Source organism: Dendrobates tinctorius, unplaced genomic scaffold (genome assembly GCF_039654945.1).
Source record: "Dendrobates tinctorius isolate UK_male_01 unplaced genomic scaffold, ASM3965494v1 ptg000104l, whole genome shotgun sequence".
Taxonomy (NCBI): Eukaryota; Metazoa; Chordata; class Amphibia; order Anura; family Dendrobatidae; genus Dendrobates; species Dendrobates tinctorius.
Window position 1 is genome coordinate 13,641,958 of NW_027361772.1, and position 23,379 is coordinate 13,665,336.

Here is a 23,379-nt window from a genome sequence, read left to right on the forward strand (position 1 = left end):
ACTATACTACATTTCTAATAAGAGGTTTATTTGCAAATATTATTACACCTACTACATATTGGGATCGGATCTTGGAGATGGGAACACCCCTTTACAGCTCTAAAGGAAACACAAATTTTAGAGATTGGAATTTATTTGGATCTTTGTCACTTTTGCGTGCGCAACTTGCACAAAATATTAATAGGGAACTCCAGGATAAAGAAATGGGGAACACCTGAAATTTGCAGTGGATTTCAGACAATGCCACGTTAAAGGTCATATTCACAATTTTATACGACAATCAGTTGATCATTGTTGTTTAACCCTTGGCCAGACGTCAATAGGGTTAGTATCGTACCTTGGTGTTCCCACTGGCGCTTGAGCACTTTTCTTGGGTTTCTTAGCTGGAGGTTCTCTAGCTCTGTTCTTACGAGGCTCCTCAACCTCTTCTTTCCTTTTGTGCTTTTCCTTGCGCTTCTCACGTTCCTTTTTCTTTGGTTTGTTTGGCTGTGGCTGAGAGAGGGCCGCTAATTGCTCGTGTACAGCTTTCAACTACAAGAAGAAATCAGGATGTGTTAAATCCCTTATTACTGCTTACTTTCCAGCAGAAAAGCGCGTCAAGACGGACCAAAATGATCTGTCTGTGCTCACCTGCTCCTGAAGCTCCGCTAACCTCTGCGCTCTCTCCTCTTCACTATCAGAGCTACTTTCACTATCGGAAGAGCTGTCGCTGCTACTATCGCTAGAGACGTGAGAGGGACCTTTGATGGAGGGAGCAGGAGGACCAGGGCTTTGCGAGGGTGCTGGCGCAGGGGTTTCTTCAGGTTCATCTGGCATCTTGGCAAATTTCATTTCAAACACATCCTTTAAAAAAAAAAAAAGGTTCTTTATTACGGAAAGCAAATATAACATTTTAACGCCTACTGGCCCCAGTTCTTGCAAGCAATGGATTTTTACAATGCATGCTCCACTGACACACATTCCAGTCCAAATTGCTCCCCGCTCGCTGACCACCACCCCACAGTTTACCTGCAGTTTTCGGGCCATGGCTACCACTTCATGGTCTGGTGGGTTATACTTGTAACAGTTAGAAAACATAAGCCGCACATCAGCGGCAAACTCCTGGGCATCTCGGTACTCCGTATTCTCCAACTTGCCCTGTGGTAACCAAAAGACATTAGCTGGTCATAAACAGTGAGCTGGGACATATAACACGAGCTTAGTGTTATGCAGATACTAGTCCTATAGATTGGCAGTCATTTCTCAGGTGCAGTCATAGTTGTATTCTATGGCTAGTGGCATGCGGGGCTATTGGAAACTTGTCAATATTCCATAATTTGACACCGAGGATTAATCCCTTAACGACCAGGGGTATTTCAGTTTTTTGCATTTCCGTTCTTTGCTCCCGTTATTCCCAGAGCCATAACCCTTTTTATTTTTCAGTCAATACGGCCGTGTGAAGGCTTGTTTTTTTTTTTTTTTTTTGCTGGACGAGTTTTACTTTTGAACGACACCATTGCTTTTATCATATCGAGTTCTGGGTAAAAAAAATCTAAGTATGGGGAAATTTAAAAAAAAAGGCAATTCCACAATATTTTTTCACCATGTTCATTAAACGTTAAATCTGACCTATCATTATGAGTTCGTAGATGCCGAACATGTCTAGGTTCTATTTCTTAATGAAGTGGTGGAAACAAAAATGTAAAGTTTGTAAAAAAAAAAAAAAAAAAAAGGGCCATTTTCCTAGGTCAGGGTTTATTTTTTGAATACCAAGCGGACGTTTTTATTGATACCACTTTGGGGTAGATACGATGTTTTTATTGCCTGTTATTTAATTTTATTGTAATGTTGCAGTGACCAAAAACGTAATTCTTATATTTTGACAAATTGGGCGTTTCTGAATGACGCAATACCAAATGTGTATTTTTTTTGTTGTATTTTGAATGGAGCCTAAGGGGGTGATTTCAGCTTTTATATTTTTTTTTCTTACTTTTTTTTTTTACTTGTTTCAATATTCTCCATGGGAAACTAGAAGCTGCGATCTTCTGATCGATTGTGTTGCACGCACACAGCAGGGCTGCAGCGAAGCTATGTCTACCAAAAATGCTCATTTGCTATCTCACAGCAGTTCGGCAATGATAACCACAAGGGTCTACTGCAGACCCCAGGTTGTCATGCCAAACTATCGGAGCCAAGACGCGCATATGGTTTGCGCGAGTTAATCTGACGGCGGCATTTAACAGCGGTATTTAACAGCCACAAGTTTATCGCAATTTAGGGGGACATGACAGCTGATCAGATCAGCTGCCTTGTGCCAAAAAAGGGGGAGGCAATATATGATGGATATACACATCATAGGTCATTAAGGGGTTAAGTATCATGCATTTTTCCATACCTTGATGGTAGTCAGGTCCATCGGATGCTTGATGATATCGCAGTAGTCGTGTAGCCCGAGAGCATCCACATCCACCGGTTTATAGAACGGCCAGGCATAGGCAGTGTGTTTCTTTCCAAACATTTCCCGGACGATTCCGGTACAATGGCGCAGTTGCTCAGAGATTTTGGTGCTGCTATTTGCTGGGATAGATGCTGGACCTGCAGCAATTTGTAGGACAGGAGGCGTGGGAAGTTGGGAGTCAGGCACCTCAGTCTTCTTTGTAGGCCGAGCCTGGCGACCGCTCTCCCGCCGCGGCGCAGGCTTGGGTGGCTTAGAGTCACTAGGAATCGGAGAAGATTCATGAAGTGGATCATGGGTGGTTGGCGTCGTGGTGTCAGCTTTCCTTTTAACTCCTTTCTATAGTGGAAAATAAATAAGTCAGTAGCGGAATGAACCACATAACTAATCAAGCTCTAGCAGGATTTACAATTTTATCCGGATTTTATTTTGGTCCTGCGTTGAATCCTTATCAATGGCAGACAATAGTAACCCATCATCATAATCGGCCTCATTGAACTCACCGTTCTTCTCACCTTTACGGGCTGGGTTGCAGTTGGGATGATGGGTGGGTGAGTCTGTACAGGCGGTGGAGCAGCGGGTATTGTTGTGGGCACCACCATGTCCTGAGTGACGGTAGGTGAAAACGTGAGGGGCGCTTGCGTGATGGTAGGGGTGTGGGCAGGTGGGGTACGGGTCTGCGGAGGGGTAGGTGCCTGGGTCACAGGAGTAGTAGGGGTTGCAGGCTTAGACACAGCTGAGGAAAGAACAAGTGGTTAAGGAAGTGCAAACATGATTGAAACAGTAACTTAGTTTTCTGACTTCTGCTACTTCATCAGATACAGTAGAGAAATGTCTACTTTGCATGAATCAGTGTGACAAATCTAGAATGAGTGACTCCTTCCCATCCTCGGGAGTTAACAGAAGGTCCTAGAGAGCGAGCCGGTGTGTGGAGAGTGCTCGGGGACACGTGTCACACACTGGGTCTCATCACAAATCAATGTTTCCACTATGCACTAGGATAAGAAACTATTGAGCTACAGAGTACAAGTGATCAAATGAGGGCAGGTTTAGTCCCCATAGGGGGACCAAGGAAACTAAAATGAGAGTCAAAATATTTTGCAGATTTTGCAGCTGCTAACTGAAGGTGGATTTTTTTTTTGACCCAGTATTTCTGCATATTTCCTAATGCGTCAGGACATCAGGCGGATAAATACTTCAATTCAGGTCAACTTACGTGTGATGGGTTTTTTAACGATGGGCTTGTCTCCTTGGCTTATTGAAGGGAGCCGGGTTCTCATTGGGGTGATTGATACATCTAGAATACACAAAAAAACACTTAACCACCTGTATGTCGTAACCCAAGAGTCATGTATTGTACTAACTCTCACACGTCACCTGGCCTATTCCTCCAAATAATAATCCCACGCTATATCCCTCCCCCCCCCCCCCAATTCCCAAGAAGACCCCATGGTTTCCCAGTCACCTTGTTCCCTCTTCCCACGACCACGTGCTTTGCTCTGAACAATTGGCAATTCGGTTTCTTCTTGGGGCATCTCAGAAATCTTCTGTAAGAAGAGTTTTTCCAAGGCTTCAGCCATCAAAACTATATCATCCCCAGGCTAAAGGAGAAAAAAAAAACAAAAAAAAAACAATTTATTAAGACGTGAGCTTTGAATAACCACAAAACTGAGACTTCTGCATAATCCAAATACAACAAGTGATCTTCTATACACAGGTTTAGGACATCAAAATCTATCATCTGGTCATAAATCCTCAAAAAAGACCCATCACCAATGTATGGCTTAAATGGCAACTGTGATTTCAAGTAACTATTCTGAATAAGCCGTGCTGTGTGTACATGAGGAATAACACTTTCTGCCATTATGTGACTTATGTCCTGTATTCTCACCAGTTTTCCCCTCTGCATGCTGTATCTGTAATTTGCAAGCCACCGGGAGCTGAAGGGGAGGAGATGAGCTGCAGGGATGTCTCCCATAGAGAGCAGTTGCTCTTCATTCACTTTTTAGCTCACAGATGAGCGGCAGCAACATGCAGGGAATTATTCAGCAGAGCTGAGCTGTCTTGATCTTAATGTGATGAAAAACACTTGTTACAGAGCTCTGCACCATCCTTGTCTGTCTGTTCCCTTTCCTCCCCTCCTGTCCATAGAGGATAAATGGGCTGGGTGACATGACTCCTGAAGTCAGTCTCCTCTGAGCGAGGAGGTTTCAGTGACCCTCCATCGCGCTCCTGTGCAGGCGCAATTCTCTCTGCCCTGCTGTAGTGCGCATGCGACGGCTTTACCTTCAGGTACATTGCAGCTCTTTTACCTTTCCCTGCGCACGTGTATTACTTTACTCTGTCCTTGGCAGGGCAGAGAGAAGGGTGCCAGCGCAGGATTGCAATGGAAATCACGGTGGGGATGACTTAGGACGCGTCATCCACACAAAGAAGTGAAACAGGACGGTGATCGCAGGAAGGCAGGAGGGTATGTGAGTAAAACAAAAGGTCTTTTTTTTTCCCGCCTAGCAGATTGGGGACAGAATATGGTAACAGAGGGCTGAAAAATGCTGGCCCTACTTTATATTTGGAAAACCTGGAGACAGATTGCCTGTAATTTTAATTCCATAAATCAATAGCACACATGAAAGTGAGAAACTTTGTAATAGATGTTATTAAAGAAATTTGCTCCTTTCTCCTCCTGGACTGATCATTCATTGTCCAAATTCTGAATTTACAGGTAAAATCTGTATTCAGTGAAGACAGATTGTAAGAGTCTACATAGATGGGAAGGGGAGGATGACAGAGGAGCTCTGCCTCCAGCTCCTCCATTGACTCATCAGTTGTAGCTTTCATCTCTTATCTCAGTAATGTAACAATCTGTCTTCACTGAATACAGATTTTACCCATAAATTGAGAATTTTGAGAATGTTCAGTCTAGAATGACAAAGAAGCAGATTTCGCTGACGAGATCTATCACAAAGTTTCTTATTTTCAGTGTACTATTTAACTGATACAATTTGTTGAGCAATTTCTGAGTATGCAGATACCCCATATGTGGAGGAAAACTACTGTTTGAACGCACGGCACAGCTCAGAAGGGAAGGAGCACAGGTTTACTTTTGGAGCGCAAAATTGGCTGGAATAGATAGAGGACGCTATTTGCAGAGCCCCTGATGTGCCTAAACAGTGGAAACCCCCACAAGTGATCCCATTTTGGAGACTACACCCCTCAAGGATCTTACCTAGCAGTGTGGTGAGCATCTTGAACCCAGGTGCTTCATGGAATTTTATTAAGTTGAGCAATGAAAAAATACGGTACATTTTTTTTTCCCAGCAAAAATGTTGTTTTGGCCCCAAATTTTTATTTTTCAGGAAAAAATGGACTGTACAATATGTTGTACAATTTCTACAGAGTACGCCAATACCCCATACGTGGTAGAAAACTGTTTGGGTGCATGACAGAGCTCGGAAGCAAAGGAGCTCCAACTGAATTCTGGAGCACAATTTTGACTCAAATAGACTGCGGATGCATGTCACATTTGGAGAGCCCCTGACATGCCAAAACAGCAGAAAACCATGGAAGTGACCAAATTTTGGAAACTACACCTCTTGAGAAATGTATCTAGTGGGCGCCAATTGTGAGGCTGAGTGCAGACGGACTTTTTGGCCCTGCGGATTTTTCTGCGCAGAATGGAAGAAATCTGCAGGTCAAATGACCTGCATTTTTCCTGCGGATTTCTTGCGGTTTTTGTGCGGTTTTCCATCGCGGTTTTCCCCCTGCGGATTTGGTGACAGGGGAGATGGAAAACCGCACAAAAGTAGTAACATGCTGCGGATTTTGTTTCGCGGAAAAATCCGCAGCGTCTGCACAAACGTTTTTTTTTTTACATTGATTTTAAGGCTACTGTACATCACAATGCGGATATGCAACGTTTCTGCGCGGTAAAATCCGCTGCGGAACCGCTGCAAATCTGCATCGTGTGCACACAGCCTAAGGGAAAGGGAGCCCCCTCCTTCTCCCAGGCTCCTAAATATTGCAATCGATATTGATCACGGCACTTAAGAGTGTTAAATGGCCCAGGGGTAGTGCGGCCGCCGCTCCTGACTGTGAGAGCTGGGTCTAGACTATTACTTACACAGAGTTCCCGGTGGCGATAGCGTGTGCACAGCCCCTGTCCAAGCACAATTGTCAAGAACTAGGTTTACATCATAGGTCGTGAACCGCTATTTAGCCATGACGTAAACTTAAGTCTAAGGTCGTGAAGGGGTTTGAAGGGAACCAACAGCTGATATGTGCTGCCCATGGATTGGCCAACACATATCAAACAGTGGCTGCACAATTCCAGCCATACATGTTTAACTCAGAAATGCTGAGAAAAACAGTTAAAAAATTGCTTCGCTACGCCCGATGCCCTAGAGTGACAGGTCTCTCCCTGCTTGCGTCCATAGGCAGAGACCTGTCAAAGAAAGTGACGAGACCTGCCGAAGACATTTTTAACCCCTTTACTCCCAAGGATGGTTTGCACGTTAATGCCCAGGCCAATTTTTACAATTCTGACCACTGTCCCTTTATGAGGTAATAACTCTAGAACGCTTCCATGGATCCCGCTAATTCTCACAATGTTTTCTCGTGACATATTGTACTTCATGTTAGTGGTAAAATTTCATTGATATAACTTGCGTTTATTTTTTGAAAAAAATGGAAATTTGGCGAAAATTTCGCAATTTTCCAACTTTGAATTTTTATGCCCTTAAATCAGAGATATGGCACACAAAAAAACTTAATAAATAACATTTCCCACATGTTTGTTTACTTTACATCAGCACAATTTTGGAACCAAATTTTTTTTTTTGTTAGGAAGTTATAAGGGTTAAAAGTTGACCAGCGATTTCTCCTTTTTACAACACCATTTTTTTTTCTAAACTCGTTTATTAAATCATATCACATTTGAAGTGTCTATATGAGAGAAAATACCCAAAAGTAACACCATTTTAAAAACTGCACTCCTTAAGGTCCTCAAAACTACATTCAAGAAGTTTATTAACCCTTGAGGTGCTTCACAGGAATTTTTTGAATCTTCACAAAATAGGGATTTTTGTGTACTCACCTTAAAATCCTTTTTTCTGACCCAATCATTGGGGGACACAGAGACAGTGGGTGTTATGCTGCTGGCCACTAGGAGGACACTAAGTAAACCAGAAAAAAAACTTAGCTCCTCCCCTGCAATATACACCCTCTCGCTGGATGAGATTTCTCCAGTTCGGTGAAAAAAGCAGTAGGAGCATAAACAGTCAATAATAACCATAACTAAGTCAAAGCCTAAGAATACAACAGTGAGCCAATAGGCTAAACAGGGTGGGTGCTGTGTCCGCCAATGATTGGCTCGGAGAAAAGGATTTTACGGTGAGTACACAAAAATCCTTATTTCTCCTACGCCTCATTGGGGGACACAGACAGTGGGACGTCCTAAAGGAGTCCCTGGGTGGGGAGCATACATCTGCTAATACCCCATGTACCACTGATTCAACAGTGAGGTACTGCCGATTGCAGGCTGCATCCGCAGAGGCCTGAGAATGAATTAGGCAATGTTTGTAAAGGTATGCAGGCTGGATCAAGTTGCAGCCTTGCGGACAAGCCTGAGAATGAAATTGGTAATATTTTGTAAAAAGTATGCAGACTGGACCAAGTCACAGCCTTGCAGACCTGTTTTGCCGAGGCCTGGTGCCGATTGGCCGAAGAGGCGCCCATTGACCAGGTAGAGTGCGCCTTAATCCCCAGTGGGACAGGCGCGTTCCTGATACAGTAGGACTACTGAATCACCAGGGGAATCCACCTGGCTAGCGTTGCTTTGACACGGCGAGACCCTTCCTATGCCCCTCTGGAAGCATAAACAGGGCATCTGACTTGTGGAAGGGAGCCGTCCGCGAGATGTACCGTCTCAGCGCCCCAACCACATCCAGGGTGTGGAGGGCCTTCTCAATGCGATGGACTGGCGCCGGACAAAATGGAAAGGCAAAACAATTTCCTCGTTGAGATGGAAAGAGGAGATGAAATTGGGCAGGAAGGACGGGGACGTCCTGAGAACTACCTTTTCCTGATGAAAAATTCAGGAACAGAGAACGGCAGGACAGAGCTGCCAATTCCAAAACTCGTTTGACATAATTGCCACTAGAAAAAACACCATGACACATCTTGCGGCGGTTGGAAAGGAGCGTCCTGTAAGGCCCCGAGAACCAGGTGAAGGTCCCATGATTCCAATGGCTTTCTATAAGGAGGCGCCACATGGGAAACTCTCTGAATGAACGTCTTGACTTGGTGGCAATTTTGCGTCGGAAAAGCACCGACAAGGGTGAAATTTGGCCCTTGAGTGAGCTAAGCACGAGGCCTGATTTTAAACCAGATTGAAGGAATTCCAATATGGCCGGAATGGAAAAAGCACCAGAGGTGATCGACCATGATCCTTGCACCACAAAAAGAAGGATGTCCAGGTGCGGTGATAGATGCACATGGACACAGGCTTCCTAGCACTAATCATGGTGGAAATCACTTCATGAGAGAACCCAGCCTGTGCTAAAATCAAGGATTCAACGGCCATGCCGTCAAAGACAGGGCCCCGGGGTTCTGGTGGTAAATTGGGCCCTGCGAGTGAAGATCCATGCAATCTGGAAGTCGCCAGGGGACGTCGGCAACTAGTTGTATTAGTTCTGCATACCATGCTCGGCGCGGCCAATCTGGTGCGACAAGGATCACTGGCATTCCCTCCGCTCTGATCTTCTTAATGACCCTTGGAAGCAAGGGAAGAGGAGGGAAGATGTACGGGAGGCGGAACCGGTGCCATTGCAGAACTATGGCGTCCGCTCCGATGGCGCATGGATCACGCAATCGGGCAATGAACCGAGGAACCTTGTTGTTTAGTCTTGAGGCCATGAGATCCACATCCGGAGTCCCCTAACGATGACAAATCTGTTGAAAGACTTCCGGATGAAGAGACCACTTCCCCGAGGCAATGCCTTGGTGCCTGAGAAAATCTGCTGGCCAATTTTCTACGCTCGGCCCAATGGAGGATGTGACTCACTTAGTGCACGGCCATCCTGCTCCAGGTACCTCCCTGGCGGTTGATATACACTACAGCCGTGGCGCTGTCGGATTGGATCCTGATGAAACCTGCGAGGTGACGGTGGAAACTCTGTAGAGCTTAGGCTAGTTTCACACTAGCGCTTTTGAGCGCAGCGACGGCCTGCGCACGGCCGCCGCTAAGCCCCGCCGCGCCTCCGCTGGTAGCTCCGCCTACCGGCGCATGACACTGCATGCGTCCTGCGCCCCCTATCTTTATCACTGGGGGCGCAGGCCGTGCGCAATATGCGTTTGGCGGCGCATGCGTCCTTTTGACGGTGCGCCGACCTGCGCCAAACGCAACCTGCTGCAGTTTGGTTGTGCTCGGCGCACCGTCAAAAAGGCGCATGCGCCGCCAAATGCATATTGCGCATGGCCTGCGCCCCCAGTGATAAAGATAGGGGACGCAGGACGCATGCAGCGTCTTGCGCCGGTAGGCGGAGCTACCGGCGGAGACGCGGCAGGGGGCGGGGCTTAGCGGCGGCCGTGCGCTGGCCGTCGCTGCGCTCAAAAGCGCTAGTGTGAAACTAGCCTTATCTGATCGCTTGCATCTCCAAAATGTTGATGAGGAGACTGACTCTCGGGTTGACCAATGACCCTGTGCCGTGTGGCGACGAAAGACCACTGCCCAGCCGAGGAGACTTGCGTCGGTGGTTACTACCAACCATCTTACTGGGAGAAAAGACCTCCCTTGATTCAGGGAGGACCTCAGTGTCCACCACCTGAGGGATTGCCTGACCCGCAAGGACAGAGGGACCCAACGGTCCAGGGAGAACGGGTACTTGTCCTAAGCTAACAGCAACGCGTGCTGTAAGGGACGGAGGTAGAACTGTGCAAATGGAACTGCTTCCATCACTGACACCAACTTTCCTAAAACTCTCATGCCAAAATTAATGGAGTGAGAAAACAGTCACGCTGCTTGGGTCTCTCCTGGAGGGAGAATGACCAATCCGCAGGAAGTGTCCAAGATCATCCCTAAAAGGGAAATCTGCTGAGCTGGTTTTGGGAGACTTTTCAAAGTTTATCTTCCACCCCAGGCGAGAAAGTGCATTTACTGTTATCCATGGATTCCTCGCAGCCTGGAAGGGACGGACCCTTGATGAGCAGGTCGTCCGGATACGGTAACACCACCACTCCCCGAGAGTGGAGAATGGCCATGACAGCCGCCATGACCTTGGTAAAGACCCTGGGGGCGGTGTCGAGTCCGAAGGGCAAGACAACGAACTGGCAGTGTTCCTTGTGAATTGCTAAATGCAGGAACTGCTGGAGGGACGGGCAGATCGGAATGTGAAGGTAAGCGTCCTTGATGTCGATGGATGCTAGGAACTCTCCTTTTTCCATGGAAGCGACAACTGTTCGGAGATATTCCATTCGGAGTCGCCGTACCCTGGCATACTGATTTAACAGTTTGAGATCCAGAATGGGTCACATCGTCCCGTCCTTTTTTGGAAACACAAAAAGGTTTGAATATAATCTTCTGAACCTTTCATGAGGAGGGACTGGAATGATGACTCCGACCCTTAGCAGAGCCTGAACAGCCCGAAGGAAGGCTCTTGTCTTTTTCTTGGGGGGAGAGGAAAGGAAAAACCGAGTTGGAGGGGGAGAAGAAAATTCTATCTTGTACCCGGAGGACACCAGCTCCCTGACCAACTTGTCGTCATTGGGTAGATCTATGAGATCTGGTTCCCCTAGATCCAGAAGCCCTAGGCCTGGGTTTCCAAGAGCGGTTAGGTCTGTATGAGACCTGGAAGCCTCAGTCTCCGCGCGGGGACCGACCTGATCCGGAAGAGAAGGTAGAGGAGGACCAACTGGAATTGTTGCAAGAAGATCAAAAACTCGTCGGCTGTTGAGTGCGAAACGGCCGAACAGCCCCGATTGTTGAGGAAGGAATTTACTTTTTCCCCCGGTAGTATCAGAAATGAGTTGGTCCACTTTCTCTCCAAAACAACGACCCGTTTGAAAGGGGAGAGAAGACAACGATCTTTTAGGTGTGGCATCTGCCCGCCAGCCGTGGAGCCATAGGGCTCTTCTAATGGAGATCGCATTAGCGGCAGTTTGAGCCGCGCAATTGGCGGCATCAAAAGCATCTACTACAAAGTTAGCTGCGTGAACTATCTGCCTGGCGACAGTGGTTGCCTCCGGAGGAAGATTGGTGCCTTAGAAGGTAGTAATCAGAACTTCTGCCCAAGTGGCCATTGCCTTAGTGACCCAAATTGCCACGAAAGATGGAAAAAAACGCTGCTCCTGAAGCTTCAAAAACTGAACGGGCAAGGTAGTCAATTTGGCAATCGGAGGGGTTTCTGACTGAGGAACCCTCAGAAACAGATAGGAGCGTTTTAGAAGCAAGACGCGATACAGGAGGGTCCACCGGAGGGGACTGTAACCAATCGTACATTGGGTTTGGATGAAAAGGGTATTTAGCCTGAGTAGACTTTTTCCCTGTGAACCGCTCATGTGGCCGATCCCTATGTTTCTGGACGGCAGGTAAATAACGTGCGCACCCGCTAGGTTTTCTTAAATGAGCTAGGGTGTGCTGGAGAGGGAATATTTTCCTCATCCAACCTCAGAATCCTGTTGACTGATTCTATTTGAGAATCAAGCAACTCTTGAGGAGTTGGGGGATTTGGAGGGGCTGACATGTCAGATTCAAATTCAGATCCGTGCTCGCTGTGAACCTCGGGAGAGGGCGAGCGAGAGAATCATAGAATCATAGAATCGTAGAGTTGGAAGGGACCTCCTGGGCCATCTGGTCCAACCCCCTGCTCAAAGCAGGATTCGCTAAATCATCCCAGTCAGATGTCTGTCCAGCCTCTGTTTGAAGACTTCCATTGAAGGAGAACTCACCACTTCTCGTGGCAGCCTGTTCCACTCATTGATCACTCTAACTATCAAAAAGTTTTTTCTAATATCTAATCTGTGTCTCCTCCCATTCAGTTTCATCCCATTGCTTCTAGTCTTTCCTTGTGCAAATGAGAATAAAGTTGATCCTTCTACAATGTGACAGCCCTTAAGATATTTGTAGACAGCTATTAAGTCTCCTCTCAGTCTTCTCTTTTGCAAACTAAACATTCCCAAATCCTGCAACCTTTCCTCATAAGACAGGGTTTGCAGACCGGTCACCATTCTGGTCGCTCTTTTCTGAACTTGCTCCAGTTTGTTGATGTCTTTTTTAAAATGTGGTGCCCAAAACTGGACACAATATTCCAGATGAGGTCTGACCAAAGAGGAGTAGAGGGAAATAATGACTTCACGTGATCTAGACTGTATGCTTCTGTTAATACATCCTAGAATTGCATTTGCCTTTTTTGCTGCTGCATCACACTGTTGACTCATATTCAGTCTGTGATCTATTAGTATACCCAAGTCTTTTTCACATGTGCTGTCACTTAGCCCTATTCCTCCCATTCTATATCTGCTTTTTTCATTTTTATTGCCCAGATGTAGTACTTTGCATTTCTCCCTGTTAAAAACCATTCTGTTAGTTGCTGCCCACTTCTCCAGTTTATTTAAATCTTTTTGAATCCTCTCTCTCTCTTCTCTAGTATTAGCTATCCCTCCTAGCTTTGTGTCATCAGCAAATTTAATCAGTTTACCCTCAATTCCTTCATCTAAATCATTGATAAAGATGTTGAACAATACAGGGCCCAGGACAGAGCCCTGTGGTACCCCACTTGAGACATTCTTCCAACTGGATGTGCAGCCATTTACGACCACTCTTTGGGTCCGATCACTAAGCCAGTTATGAATCCACCTAACAGTTGCCTTGTCCATTCCATACTTAGTCATTTTTTCAATAAGGATTGTATGAGAGACTTTGTCAAATGCTTTGTTGAAGTCAAGATATACTATATCTACAGCATTTCCTTGATCCACCCAATCAGTGATACCGTCATAGAAGGAAATTAAGTTAGTCTGACATGACTTATTAGTTACAAACCCATGCTGACTCTGTTTAATCACTTCATTCTTATCCAGGTATTGACATACAGGAGTCGCCGATGCTGACGCGCTGACCGTCCCTTGGATGAGTATGGCCCCTGCTGGAGGCCAGCCGACGTCAGAGCCCTCCTCGGGAGGTAAGGACGCTTTCTGCCTGGGTCAGAGACTCCACCGACCGTGACAGGGACGCAGCCCACTCAGGGTTACTAAACGCAGGATGCCCGTCAGAAGCGGCGGCGAGGGACATTGGAGCGCAGGTCAGGGCGCAGTGCGGGTCGCAGTCTGTACAAAACGGATTAGTCTGTGCACTGGGTAAGGCAGACTTGCAAGTGGTACACACGGTAAGAAACGCAGTGTGCTTTTTAACAGCCCGTTTAGCTTCCTTTGATTGAGGCACAGCGCTCCTGAAAGGGTTAACGGCAGAGTCTGTCTGCAGCTGCAGGGAATGTGCCGTGAAGGGGTTAAGCTTTAATCTGCGGGCAGATGCAGCTTACCCAGTCCTGTGCTGGGTCCCCCTGGGAGGAAAAAACGGTGGCCTTGTGGTGTCACCCGGTATCCGGCTGTCCAGAGCAGGCATAGCACTCATGAAAGGGTTAACGGCAGCTGAAGACATGGCCCCCGAGAATAAAATTGCACGTCTCGTAAGTAATGAGAGGCGCCAAGAGAAGGGGGCAGCGACGTTGGCGCGGGAGGCACTGATTAAATTGCGGCCTAGCAGGCCAGAAAAGCCGGGGACTAAATTTTTGACCTTCCCGAGCGCAGAGAGCAGGGGGAGAGGGGCCGCGATGGAACGCCGGTGCACTGCTGCTGACGTTAAGTCAGCGCTTCTCCCAGGAGGCAGGACCCGACCCCATACCTCCACTCCTGTGCTCAGGCAGGTCGTCGCTGTCGGGGTCTTCTTGTCTCATCCTCCGGGCGATGTAGCAGAGCTGGAGGAGGTCTTAAAGGGGTATGCTCAATCGATCCACCCTGTGGTAGGGCGATGGAGATCTCTGGGGCTGATTCAGGGCATCCGAAAAAGCGCTGTTCAAGTCCTTCTCCATGCACTCCTGTGCTAAGCCCTGTTGCGCTTGCCCTCGTATCCGTGGAGTACTGACCGTAAGGGAACCATCGTCAGAGGAATCAGCCCCATTCGTCGCAGGAAAGTGTACGGGGATGTATACTCCACATGCTTGCCTGTTGTTGGTTCGGGGGAGAGCGGCCCGTAGAAAGGAACCGTCGCCCCCTTCACTCCGGGGTGATAACGGGGGGTTTGATTTACTATTTATGGCGGGTTTTTATGTTTGGCAGCTGTCACATGCTAAAAGATGCTTTTTATTGTAAAAATAGTTTTTGCATCACCACATTTTGAGAGCTATAATTTTTCCGTATTTTGAACCACAGAGTCATGTGAGGTCTTATTTTTTGCGGGACGAGTTGACGTTTTTATTGGGCATGTGATATCTTTTGATCGCTTTTTATTCTGATTTTCGGGACACAGAATGAACAAAAACCAGCAATTCGTGAATTTCTTTTGGGGGTGTGTTTACACCGTTCCGCGTGCGGTAACATTGATAAGGCGGTTTTATTCTTCGGGTCTGTACGATTACAGCGATACCTCATTTATGTCTTTTTTTACGTTTTGTCGCTTTTATGCAATAAAAACAATTTTATATAAAAAATTATTTTTGCTTTATTCTGCGAGCTATAACTATTTTTTCGCTGATGATGCTGTGTGGCGGCATGTTTTTTGCGGGACAAGATGACGTTTTCAGCGGTACCATGGTTATTTATATGCGTCTTTTTGATTGCACGTTATTGCACTTTTTGTTCGGCGGTATGATAAAGCATTGTTTTTTGCTTTGTGTTTTTAAAGGGGTTCACTAAAAGGGTTAACTAGTGGGATAGTTTTATAGGATGGGTCGTTACGGACGCGGCGATAAAAAAAAAAAGTGCACATATTTAGTAAGAAAAAAAAAATTAGGGATTATTTTTTTTTTATTATTTTTTATTTTGTGATTTTTTTTAAAATTATTCTTACACTTTTTTTTTTACTTTATTATATTGTCCCAGGGGGGACATCACTGTCTTTTGTCAGATCGCCGATCTGACACTTAGAACAGCGCTGTGTCAGATCGGCGATCTGACAGGCGCTGCTGCAGGCTTCCTCCTGCCTGCTCTCAGCAGGCAGTGAGGAAGACGCATCCCTGCAGGACACCGAAGGCCCCCGCGGCTATATTGGATCCGGGGGCCTGCAGGGAGGACGACTCTCGGAGCGACGCAGCACATTGCGTCGCTCCGGGGGTCACAAGGAAGCACGGAGGGAGCCCCCTCCCTGCGCGCTTCTCTCCTATGCCAGTGGTTAATGTGCCGGGGGCGGTCCGTGACCGCCCCTGACACATAGTGCCGGGTGTCAGCTGTGATAATCAGCTGACACCCGGGCTGCGATGAGCTGTACGCCCTCCGTGAGCGCCGCTGATCGCGTGTGACGTAGTATTCCGTCCTTGGGACTTAGGTCCCAGGTCACATGGACAGTAAAAAATGTATGGTGACATATACAAGATCGTTGTATTCCACTGTCCCATAGACAAGAAGAGCAGAGGTGGAGCATGTGCACCTCTGGGCCATTCAGGACAAACTGCAGAGCCTGATGCACAAGATCGCTGAAAGTCCCAGTGGTCAGTCACTAATGTTTATTCTCCTAGATGCTCGTTTTAATGGACTACTTTTAAACCTCTAGATACTGCTGTGGATTTCACTGTGATCAGTACACAGATCCTAGCTCCATGCTTGTCTGCAAGGTTCTCATGTCTTGCATAGAAAAGGCGTAACATGGAAAAATGGCCAACTACCAATAGAACTGGTAGTAATGGCTGCACATACTTCATCGTCCTTAATTATGATGTCTCGGAGATCAGGTAAATTGTTTCCTTCTTGTTTCATATCAGACCGTCCACCAACTGAGGAATCCCGAACAATAAACCTTTAACCTATCACTAAAGGGCGAGTTTGAGGCCCATAAAACGACAAGATCCCATCTCCCCAATAACCAATTACTGTCGACAACACGGGCGACCCGTAGACCCTACCTTGTTATAGATGTAGCAGTTTGTAAACATTGCATTAAAATCCTGGATACATTCCTGGGCATTGACATAATAATAGTTCTCCAGACGTTTCTTAATGGTGCCCATGTCCATTGGGATCTTGATAATTTTATAGTAATCCTGTGGACAAAACAAATACACAGGATAAATAAGAATGCAGGCTCATAGATTTTATACATCTTTATAGACGGAATTTTCAGATCTTCTTTGATGTATGGAAACAGATTCAGGCAGAAGGATTTTAGGTCGTTTTTTTGCTGGATGTGAACATGTCCTGGGTGGAGGAATGAGACTGACCAATTTATCATTCGGTGCCAGGTTTCATTCATTATCCGGACATAAAATAATGAATGCCAAGGGCATCTCTGGCCTCTACATTCTCCAGCTTCATCTTGTGACTGGCAGCTGTGAGATCCTGTCTTGACTATTGAGCAGCGGTCGGTCAGGTATTACCGCTCCGTGTCATTACAGCCGCGATACGAAGCCGCCAAGAATCATTTAGTCACAAAGAATGATGAGAGAACGTCATTAGCTGTTATTCAAGTGTGCTAATAGAGTACCTTCAACAGCCGCAACACTTGTAGGGATAGTCTAACGAACAGGGTATCCCTGCATGTGTTGCAGCTGTCTAACAGCCACGAGACATGCAGCTACAGGGACTTGGACTTATTATTCGAGCACGCTGGAGACACTCGGTTAGCACCTGAACATGCTGAGATAACACCTTACTAGAACGTTGGCTCATCACTAGTCACAACTAGTAAAAAGGTATTAAAGGTTCAGAAAATGCAAGGGTCACTACTCTACTTCCAGTCTGTGCCAGTCTCTGCAGCTCCTGTCAGACCATGTTCACATACTGAAGATTTATTTGATCAGGCATTGGTTTCAAGCTCAGATCCTGACAAGCACATGAATGAGATATGGCAAAATAGGCTATGGACCACAGGGGTTATGGCCTGGAAGTTAAAAATCCTGATTTTGATCAACCCTTTCTTGAGCAACAAATTTTACGGTTCCCCCCCCCCCTTTTCTTCGAAGAGTTAAAATTTGTTTTTCCATCGACAAATGTATGATGGCTTGTTTTGCCCGTGGGACGAGCTGTACTTGAGTGACACCATTCAACATACTGGAAAACGGGGGGAAAAAAATCCAAATGCAGTGAAACTGCACAAAATATGCAATTCTGCAATAGTTTTTACAGTGCTCACTGTACGGGGAAAATTACCTGATTAGATGACTCTCCACTTCATCGACATTGACAATAACTGGCAACATAGGGGACAATAAAACAAAAAGCAAAAACAAAAGCAAAAAAAACCCCACCAGAGTGGAGTGGTCCTGTTAATCTGTGTGCACACGTTGTGGATTTGGATGCAAATCCGCAGCGTTTTTGGCCGCACGGATTTGCATGAAATCCGCAGTTTAGTGCACAGCCAATGTTAATCTATGGGAAATGGAGTTTTGTTGTGCACATGCTGTGGGGGGGAAAAAAAAAAGAGCGGATTTGCAGCGTTTTATTTTCCCCAGCATGTCAATTCTTTGTGAGGATCTGCAGCGTTTCGGAACCCATTGACTTGCACTGAGTCAGGCACAGCCGCAGGCGTAAAAAAGATCTGCAGATTTGCTGCGGATGAGGGTGTGAGAAACGCTGCAGATTGAGAGGAGGGAAGTGTGTGGGCAGAGCTATGAGCGTGTATGTGTGCGGGGTCTGCATGAATTTGTGTGTGGGCAGGCATCGTCTGATGGGACTACTAGTCCCATCTGGCTATGCCTGCTACAGTGACACCGTTAGCCAATGATGGGAAAGTAGTAGTCCCATCATCCGGCTAATGTGATGAATGTAAAAAAAAAAACACACATAGTCCATACTTACAATATACTGCTTAATCCCGAAGCCCTCGCTCACCTGAAAAAAAATAAATAAAACAATATACTCCCTGTGTCCGACGTAATCCAATTAATAAAGATTGTCCCACAATGATCTCCCGTGGAGAGCTGTCACATCAGCAAAAACGACCGCTCTCCAGGGGCTCCATTGATACAGTGACGGAGATAATCCTCCGCATTGTATCACTCTGTTGCCGACAGGTCACCGGAGTTCATCCTGTCACTTTGCGGCACTACAAGAGTGAGAATTTTCCCACGCTGTAGTGCAGTAAAACGAGAGGCTTAACTCCGATGATACACTACGCGAGGGATATCTCCAGTCAGTGTGTCATCAGAGATCTGCTGATGTGACCGCTCTATAGGGGAGATCGTCGTGGGACACTCGTTATTAAAGAAGGACTACGTCGGATCAGGGAGTATACTTTTTTTTTTTTGCAGGTGATCGATGGCTTCGAATGGATTAGGCGTGAAATAAAAATTAAGAAGAACTGTTGTGTTTTATTTCATTAAAATACTTTATTCTTGTGTGTTTTTATCCCTTTCTTAATATAATAATAATGGATAGGTGTTACAATAGCAAGGTGACATTAATCCCTTATTACCCCATAAGCCACCGCTACACGGCAGTGGGAAGAGAGGGGCTAAGTGCCGGAATTGGCGCATTGTGGGCAGCCTAAAAATGGTTTCAATAAAATTTGCTTGTGTTATGAATTTCTTTTTTTTTTTTTCCTCACCACTTACAGTGCCTTGCTAAAGTATTCGGCCACCTGGAACTTTTCAACCTTTTCCCACATATCATGCTTCAAAACAGAAAAATACCAAATGTCAATTTTTGGTGAATAATCAACAAGTGGAACACAATTGTGAAGTTGAACGAAATTTATTGGTTATTTTAAATTTTTGTGGAAAGTAAAAAACTGAAAAGTGGGGCATGCAGTATTATTCGGCCCCTTTAACTTAATGCTTTGTTGCGCCACCTTTTGCTGCGATTACAGCTGCAAGTCGCTTGGGGTATGTCTCTAATCAGTTTTGTACATCAAGAGACTGAAATTCTTGCCCATTCTTCCTTGGGAAACAGCTCGAGCTCAGTGAGGTTTGATGGAGATCGTTTGTGAACAGCAGTTTTCAGCTCTTTCCACAGATTCTCGATTGGATTCAGGTCTGGACTTTGACTTGGCCATTCTAACACCTGGATACGTTTATTTGTGAACCATTCCATTGTAGATTTTGCTTTATGTTTGGGATCATTGTCTTGTTGGAAGACAAATCTCCGTCCAAGTCTCAGGTCTTTTGCAGACTCCCAACAGGTTTTCTTCAAAAATGGTCCTGTATTTGGCTTCATCTTCCCTGTCCCTGCTGAAGAAAAGCAGGCCCAAACCATGATGCTGCCACCACCATGTTTGACAGTGGGGATGGTGTGTTCAGGGTGATGAGCCATGTTGCCTTTATGCCAAAAATATCGTTTGGCATTGTTGCCAAAAAGTTCAATTTTGGTTTCATCTGACCAGAGCACCTTCTTCCACATGTTTGGTGTGTCTCCCAGGTGGCTTGTTGCAAAAACTGTAAAAGACACTTTTTATGGATATCTTTGAGAAATGGCTTTCTTCTTGCCACTCTTCCATAAAGGCCAGATTTGTGCAGTGTATGACTGATTGTGTCCTATGGACAGACTGTCCCACCTCAGCTGTAGATCTCTGAAGTTCATTCAGAGTGTTCATGGGCCTCTTGGCTGCATCTCTGATCAGTCTTCTCGTTTGAGATGAAAGTTTAGAGGGACAGCCAGGTCTTGGCAAATTTGCAATGGTATTATACTCCTTCCATTTGAATATGATCGCTTGCACAGTGCTCCTTGGGACTTTTAAGGTTTTGGAAATCATTTTGTATCCAATACGGCTTTAAACTTCTCCACAACAGTATCACGGACCTGCCTGTTGTGTTCCTTGGTCTTCATGATGCTCTCTGTGCATCAAACAGAACCCTGAGATTATCACAGAGCAGGTGCATTTATACGGAGACTTGATTACACACAGGTGGATTATATTTATCATCATTAGTCATTTAGGAAACATTGGATTATTCAGAGATCCACAATGAACTTCTGGAGTGAGTTTGCTGCACTGAAAGCAAAGGGGCCGAATAATACTGCACACCACACTTTTCAGTTTTTGAATTTACAAAAAAATTTAAAATAACCAATAAATTTCGTTCAACTTCACAATTGTCTCCCATTTGTTGATTCTTCACCAAAAATTTACATTTGGTATCTTTATGTTTGAACTGAAGCATGATATGTGGGAAAAGGTTGAAAAGTTCCAGGGGGCCGAATACTTTCACAAGGCACTGTAAGTGCAAATGATCATCCACCGCTCCATTCTTCAAAGCCATACTACCAGAGGTCAGGGATTATGAGTATCAGAGTTAAGGGGGTTTTACACATAGCGATATCGCTAGCAATATCGCTAAAACGTCACTGATTTTGTGTGATACTTACCTCCGACCGGCTCCCCCGCTGTCCATCGCTGATCACGCGAGATCGGTCGGCTCCATTTCTTGTCGTCTGCTTCCTGCTGGGCTTCCTGCTGTGTGAGACGAGCGACAAATGGAGGCGGGCGGACGTCTGGATCGCTGTGTGCGAAAGGTAAGTATCGTCCGCTGCGTCGCTGCTGCATCGCTGTGAGATCTTTCTGTATGAAAGCTCACTAGCGATCATTTAGCGATGCACCAGCGATCCTGACCGGGTCGGATCGCTGGTGCATCGCTAAATGTAAAAGGGCCTTTAGGGAAGAGTCATACGGCCATAGAACCAAGACGAGGATTGCAACACAATGCTCGGACTGGCTGTCTGCTCTCTCGACCAGAAAGTGACAGCTGCATAAAAATACTTGATGCCACGTTTGGGACGGGAGAGCAGACAGCCAGTTCAAGCATTGAAATCCTTGTCAAAGTTATATTGCCAGTCCGAGTCTCATTCAGAAAGTGACTTTTGGACCACTAAGAAGACAATGTGTAAGCCAACTAGTCACAATTGCAGTCACACAATGCAGGAGAGGAATGGAGTGGCAGTCGTTGGAAACTGCAGATAACAGCGATCAGTACATTCTAAAGCCCCCGTTACACACTGCGATATCGCTAGCAATATCGCTGTAAAGTCACCGATTTTGTGACGTTGCAGCGATATTGCTAGCGATATCGCTACATGTGATACTTACCTCCGACCGGCTCCCCCGCTGATTATCGCTGATCGCGCGAGAAGCTGCTGGACCATTTCTCGTCGTCAGCTTCCTGCGGCGCTTCCTGCTGTGACGACGAGCGATGCGTGGAGCCGGGCGGGAGGACGCAGGATCGCCGCGTCTGACAGGTAAGTAGCGATCCCCGTCCCCAGCGATGTCGCTGGTGAGATCTGCCTGAGTGGCAGCTCACTAGCAACCACCCAGCGATTCACCAGCGATCCTGACCGCGTCATATCGCTGGTCGGGATCGCTGGAGAGTCGCTAGGTGTAACGGTACCCAAAGTTGGAAAGGTGTTCTCTCTTAATTCTGTAACACTGCTGACATAAAAACCATGATTTACTTACCGCCTCTCTCAGATCTAGCGCTGCCTCCTCACGGCCACCAGTCCTTACTGACAGGCTGCAGTGATAATGTTATCACTTTACATGAACAACCTGATTTTCAGTGAATTTTTGGGTTCGAGCAGTTCTGATTTCACCAGGGAGGTGGCACAGGAAGTGTGCTGGCCAAGCATAGCCAAGCTGTTTTTTTTTCCCTTTCATCTGCAAAATTAACTACTTTCAGACTGTTTATAGACTTAAAACATCCAAGAGTCTGCATTCTACTCTGCAGTGATGTTTTAAAACATCATTGTGCAGCTGTGCGAGCAGGATGCGGTCAGACACAGCTGAGGATCTGAGGCACAGGTTGTTCATCACTGTCTCTATCCTCTCAATCGCTCTGTACACAGCGCCGAATGGCACCTCCTCCTCTGGACCCACCAGTCATGAGATCGCTGGGCCAACGGACGGAGCAGGAGCTGATGGGTCCTAGGAGACATATAATTTTTATATATATATACACACACACACACACACACTCCCTGACAGAAGTTATGTCGCTCATCCACGTTATGTGAATAAAAGCTTATAACCTGACGTTAAATTCATCCATTGGTTGTATAAATTATTCTTTTGAAAGCTGAAACCCTCTGAAATGTGGTTTAGGTTAAGAAAATAAATTGGCATCAATGCAGAAATATTGATCATTTAATGGACACAGAATGGTAAATGATCGATTAGTGGGTTCGGAAAGTTTCAGCTTTCAAAAGAATAATTTATACAACCAATGGATGATTTTAACGTCAGGTTATAAGATTTTATTTACATAACATAGATAAGCGACATAACTTCTGTCAGGGAGTATATATATATCAGGGGTGGGGAACCCTCCAGCCCACGGGCCACATGCGGCCCGCGGGCATGTCCCCAGAGTCCAAAATGCTCGGGCGGCAGCCGTATCCTGCCAGCCCTTTAACCCCCAAGTGCACAGAGCGTTCATTACAGAACACTGCCTGCACATGAATGAAGACTGCATCGGGGTGAGCAGGGTTAGCGCCCAATGCTCTCCCGCCTTCCTGTCCCGGAAGAAGAGCTTCTGACAGAGAGTCCAGAGCGATATCTGTGCCCGCAACTCAGTGCATGTCTGCTGGTGATTTCTGTGACTTTCTGCTGGTGATCTGTGCCCCCCCAGCTATGTGCCCCAATAAGCTATATGCACCCGTGATCTCTGTGGCTCCCAGATTTCTATCCCCCCTTGTTATCGATGTGCCCCCTGTGATCTGCACCCTCCAGCTATGTGGCCCCCCCAGCTATGAGCCCCTCTGATCTCTGTGCCCTCCTGTGATTTCTGTGCCCCTCCCCCCCGTGATCTTCATGCCACCCC

At 46.3% G+C, this 23,379-nt stretch overlaps 1 protein-coding gene across 7 annotated transcripts in view; it reads right to left on the reverse strand.

Moving 5' to 3' along the window:
- Positions 1-23,379, reverse strand: part of BRD4 (bromodomain containing 4) — a 100,825-nt gene that overhangs the window by 19,669 nt on the left and 57,777 nt on the right. For 6 of the 7 annotated variants that reach the window (XM_073588781.1, XM_073588782.1, XM_073588784.1 and 3 more), the window contains exons 3-10: positions 16,540-16,677; positions 3,900-4,035; positions 3,651-3,731; positions 2,938-3,170; positions 2,375-2,773; positions 1,009-1,137; positions 631-843; positions 338-531 (exon numbers count right to left, since the gene is read on the reverse strand). In XM_073588781.1, coding sequence (XP_073444882.1) covers positions 338-531; positions 631-843; positions 1,009-1,137; positions 2,375-2,773; positions 2,938-3,170; positions 3,651-3,731; positions 3,900-4,035; positions 16,540-16,677 — 1,523 coding nt within the window. The remainder of the gene's footprint in view (positions 1-337; positions 532-630; positions 844-1,008; positions 1,138-2,374; positions 2,774-2,937; positions 3,171-3,650; positions 3,732-3,899; positions 4,036-16,539; positions 16,678-23,379) is intronic. The other variant, XM_073588779.1, reaches the window with a different exon arrangement.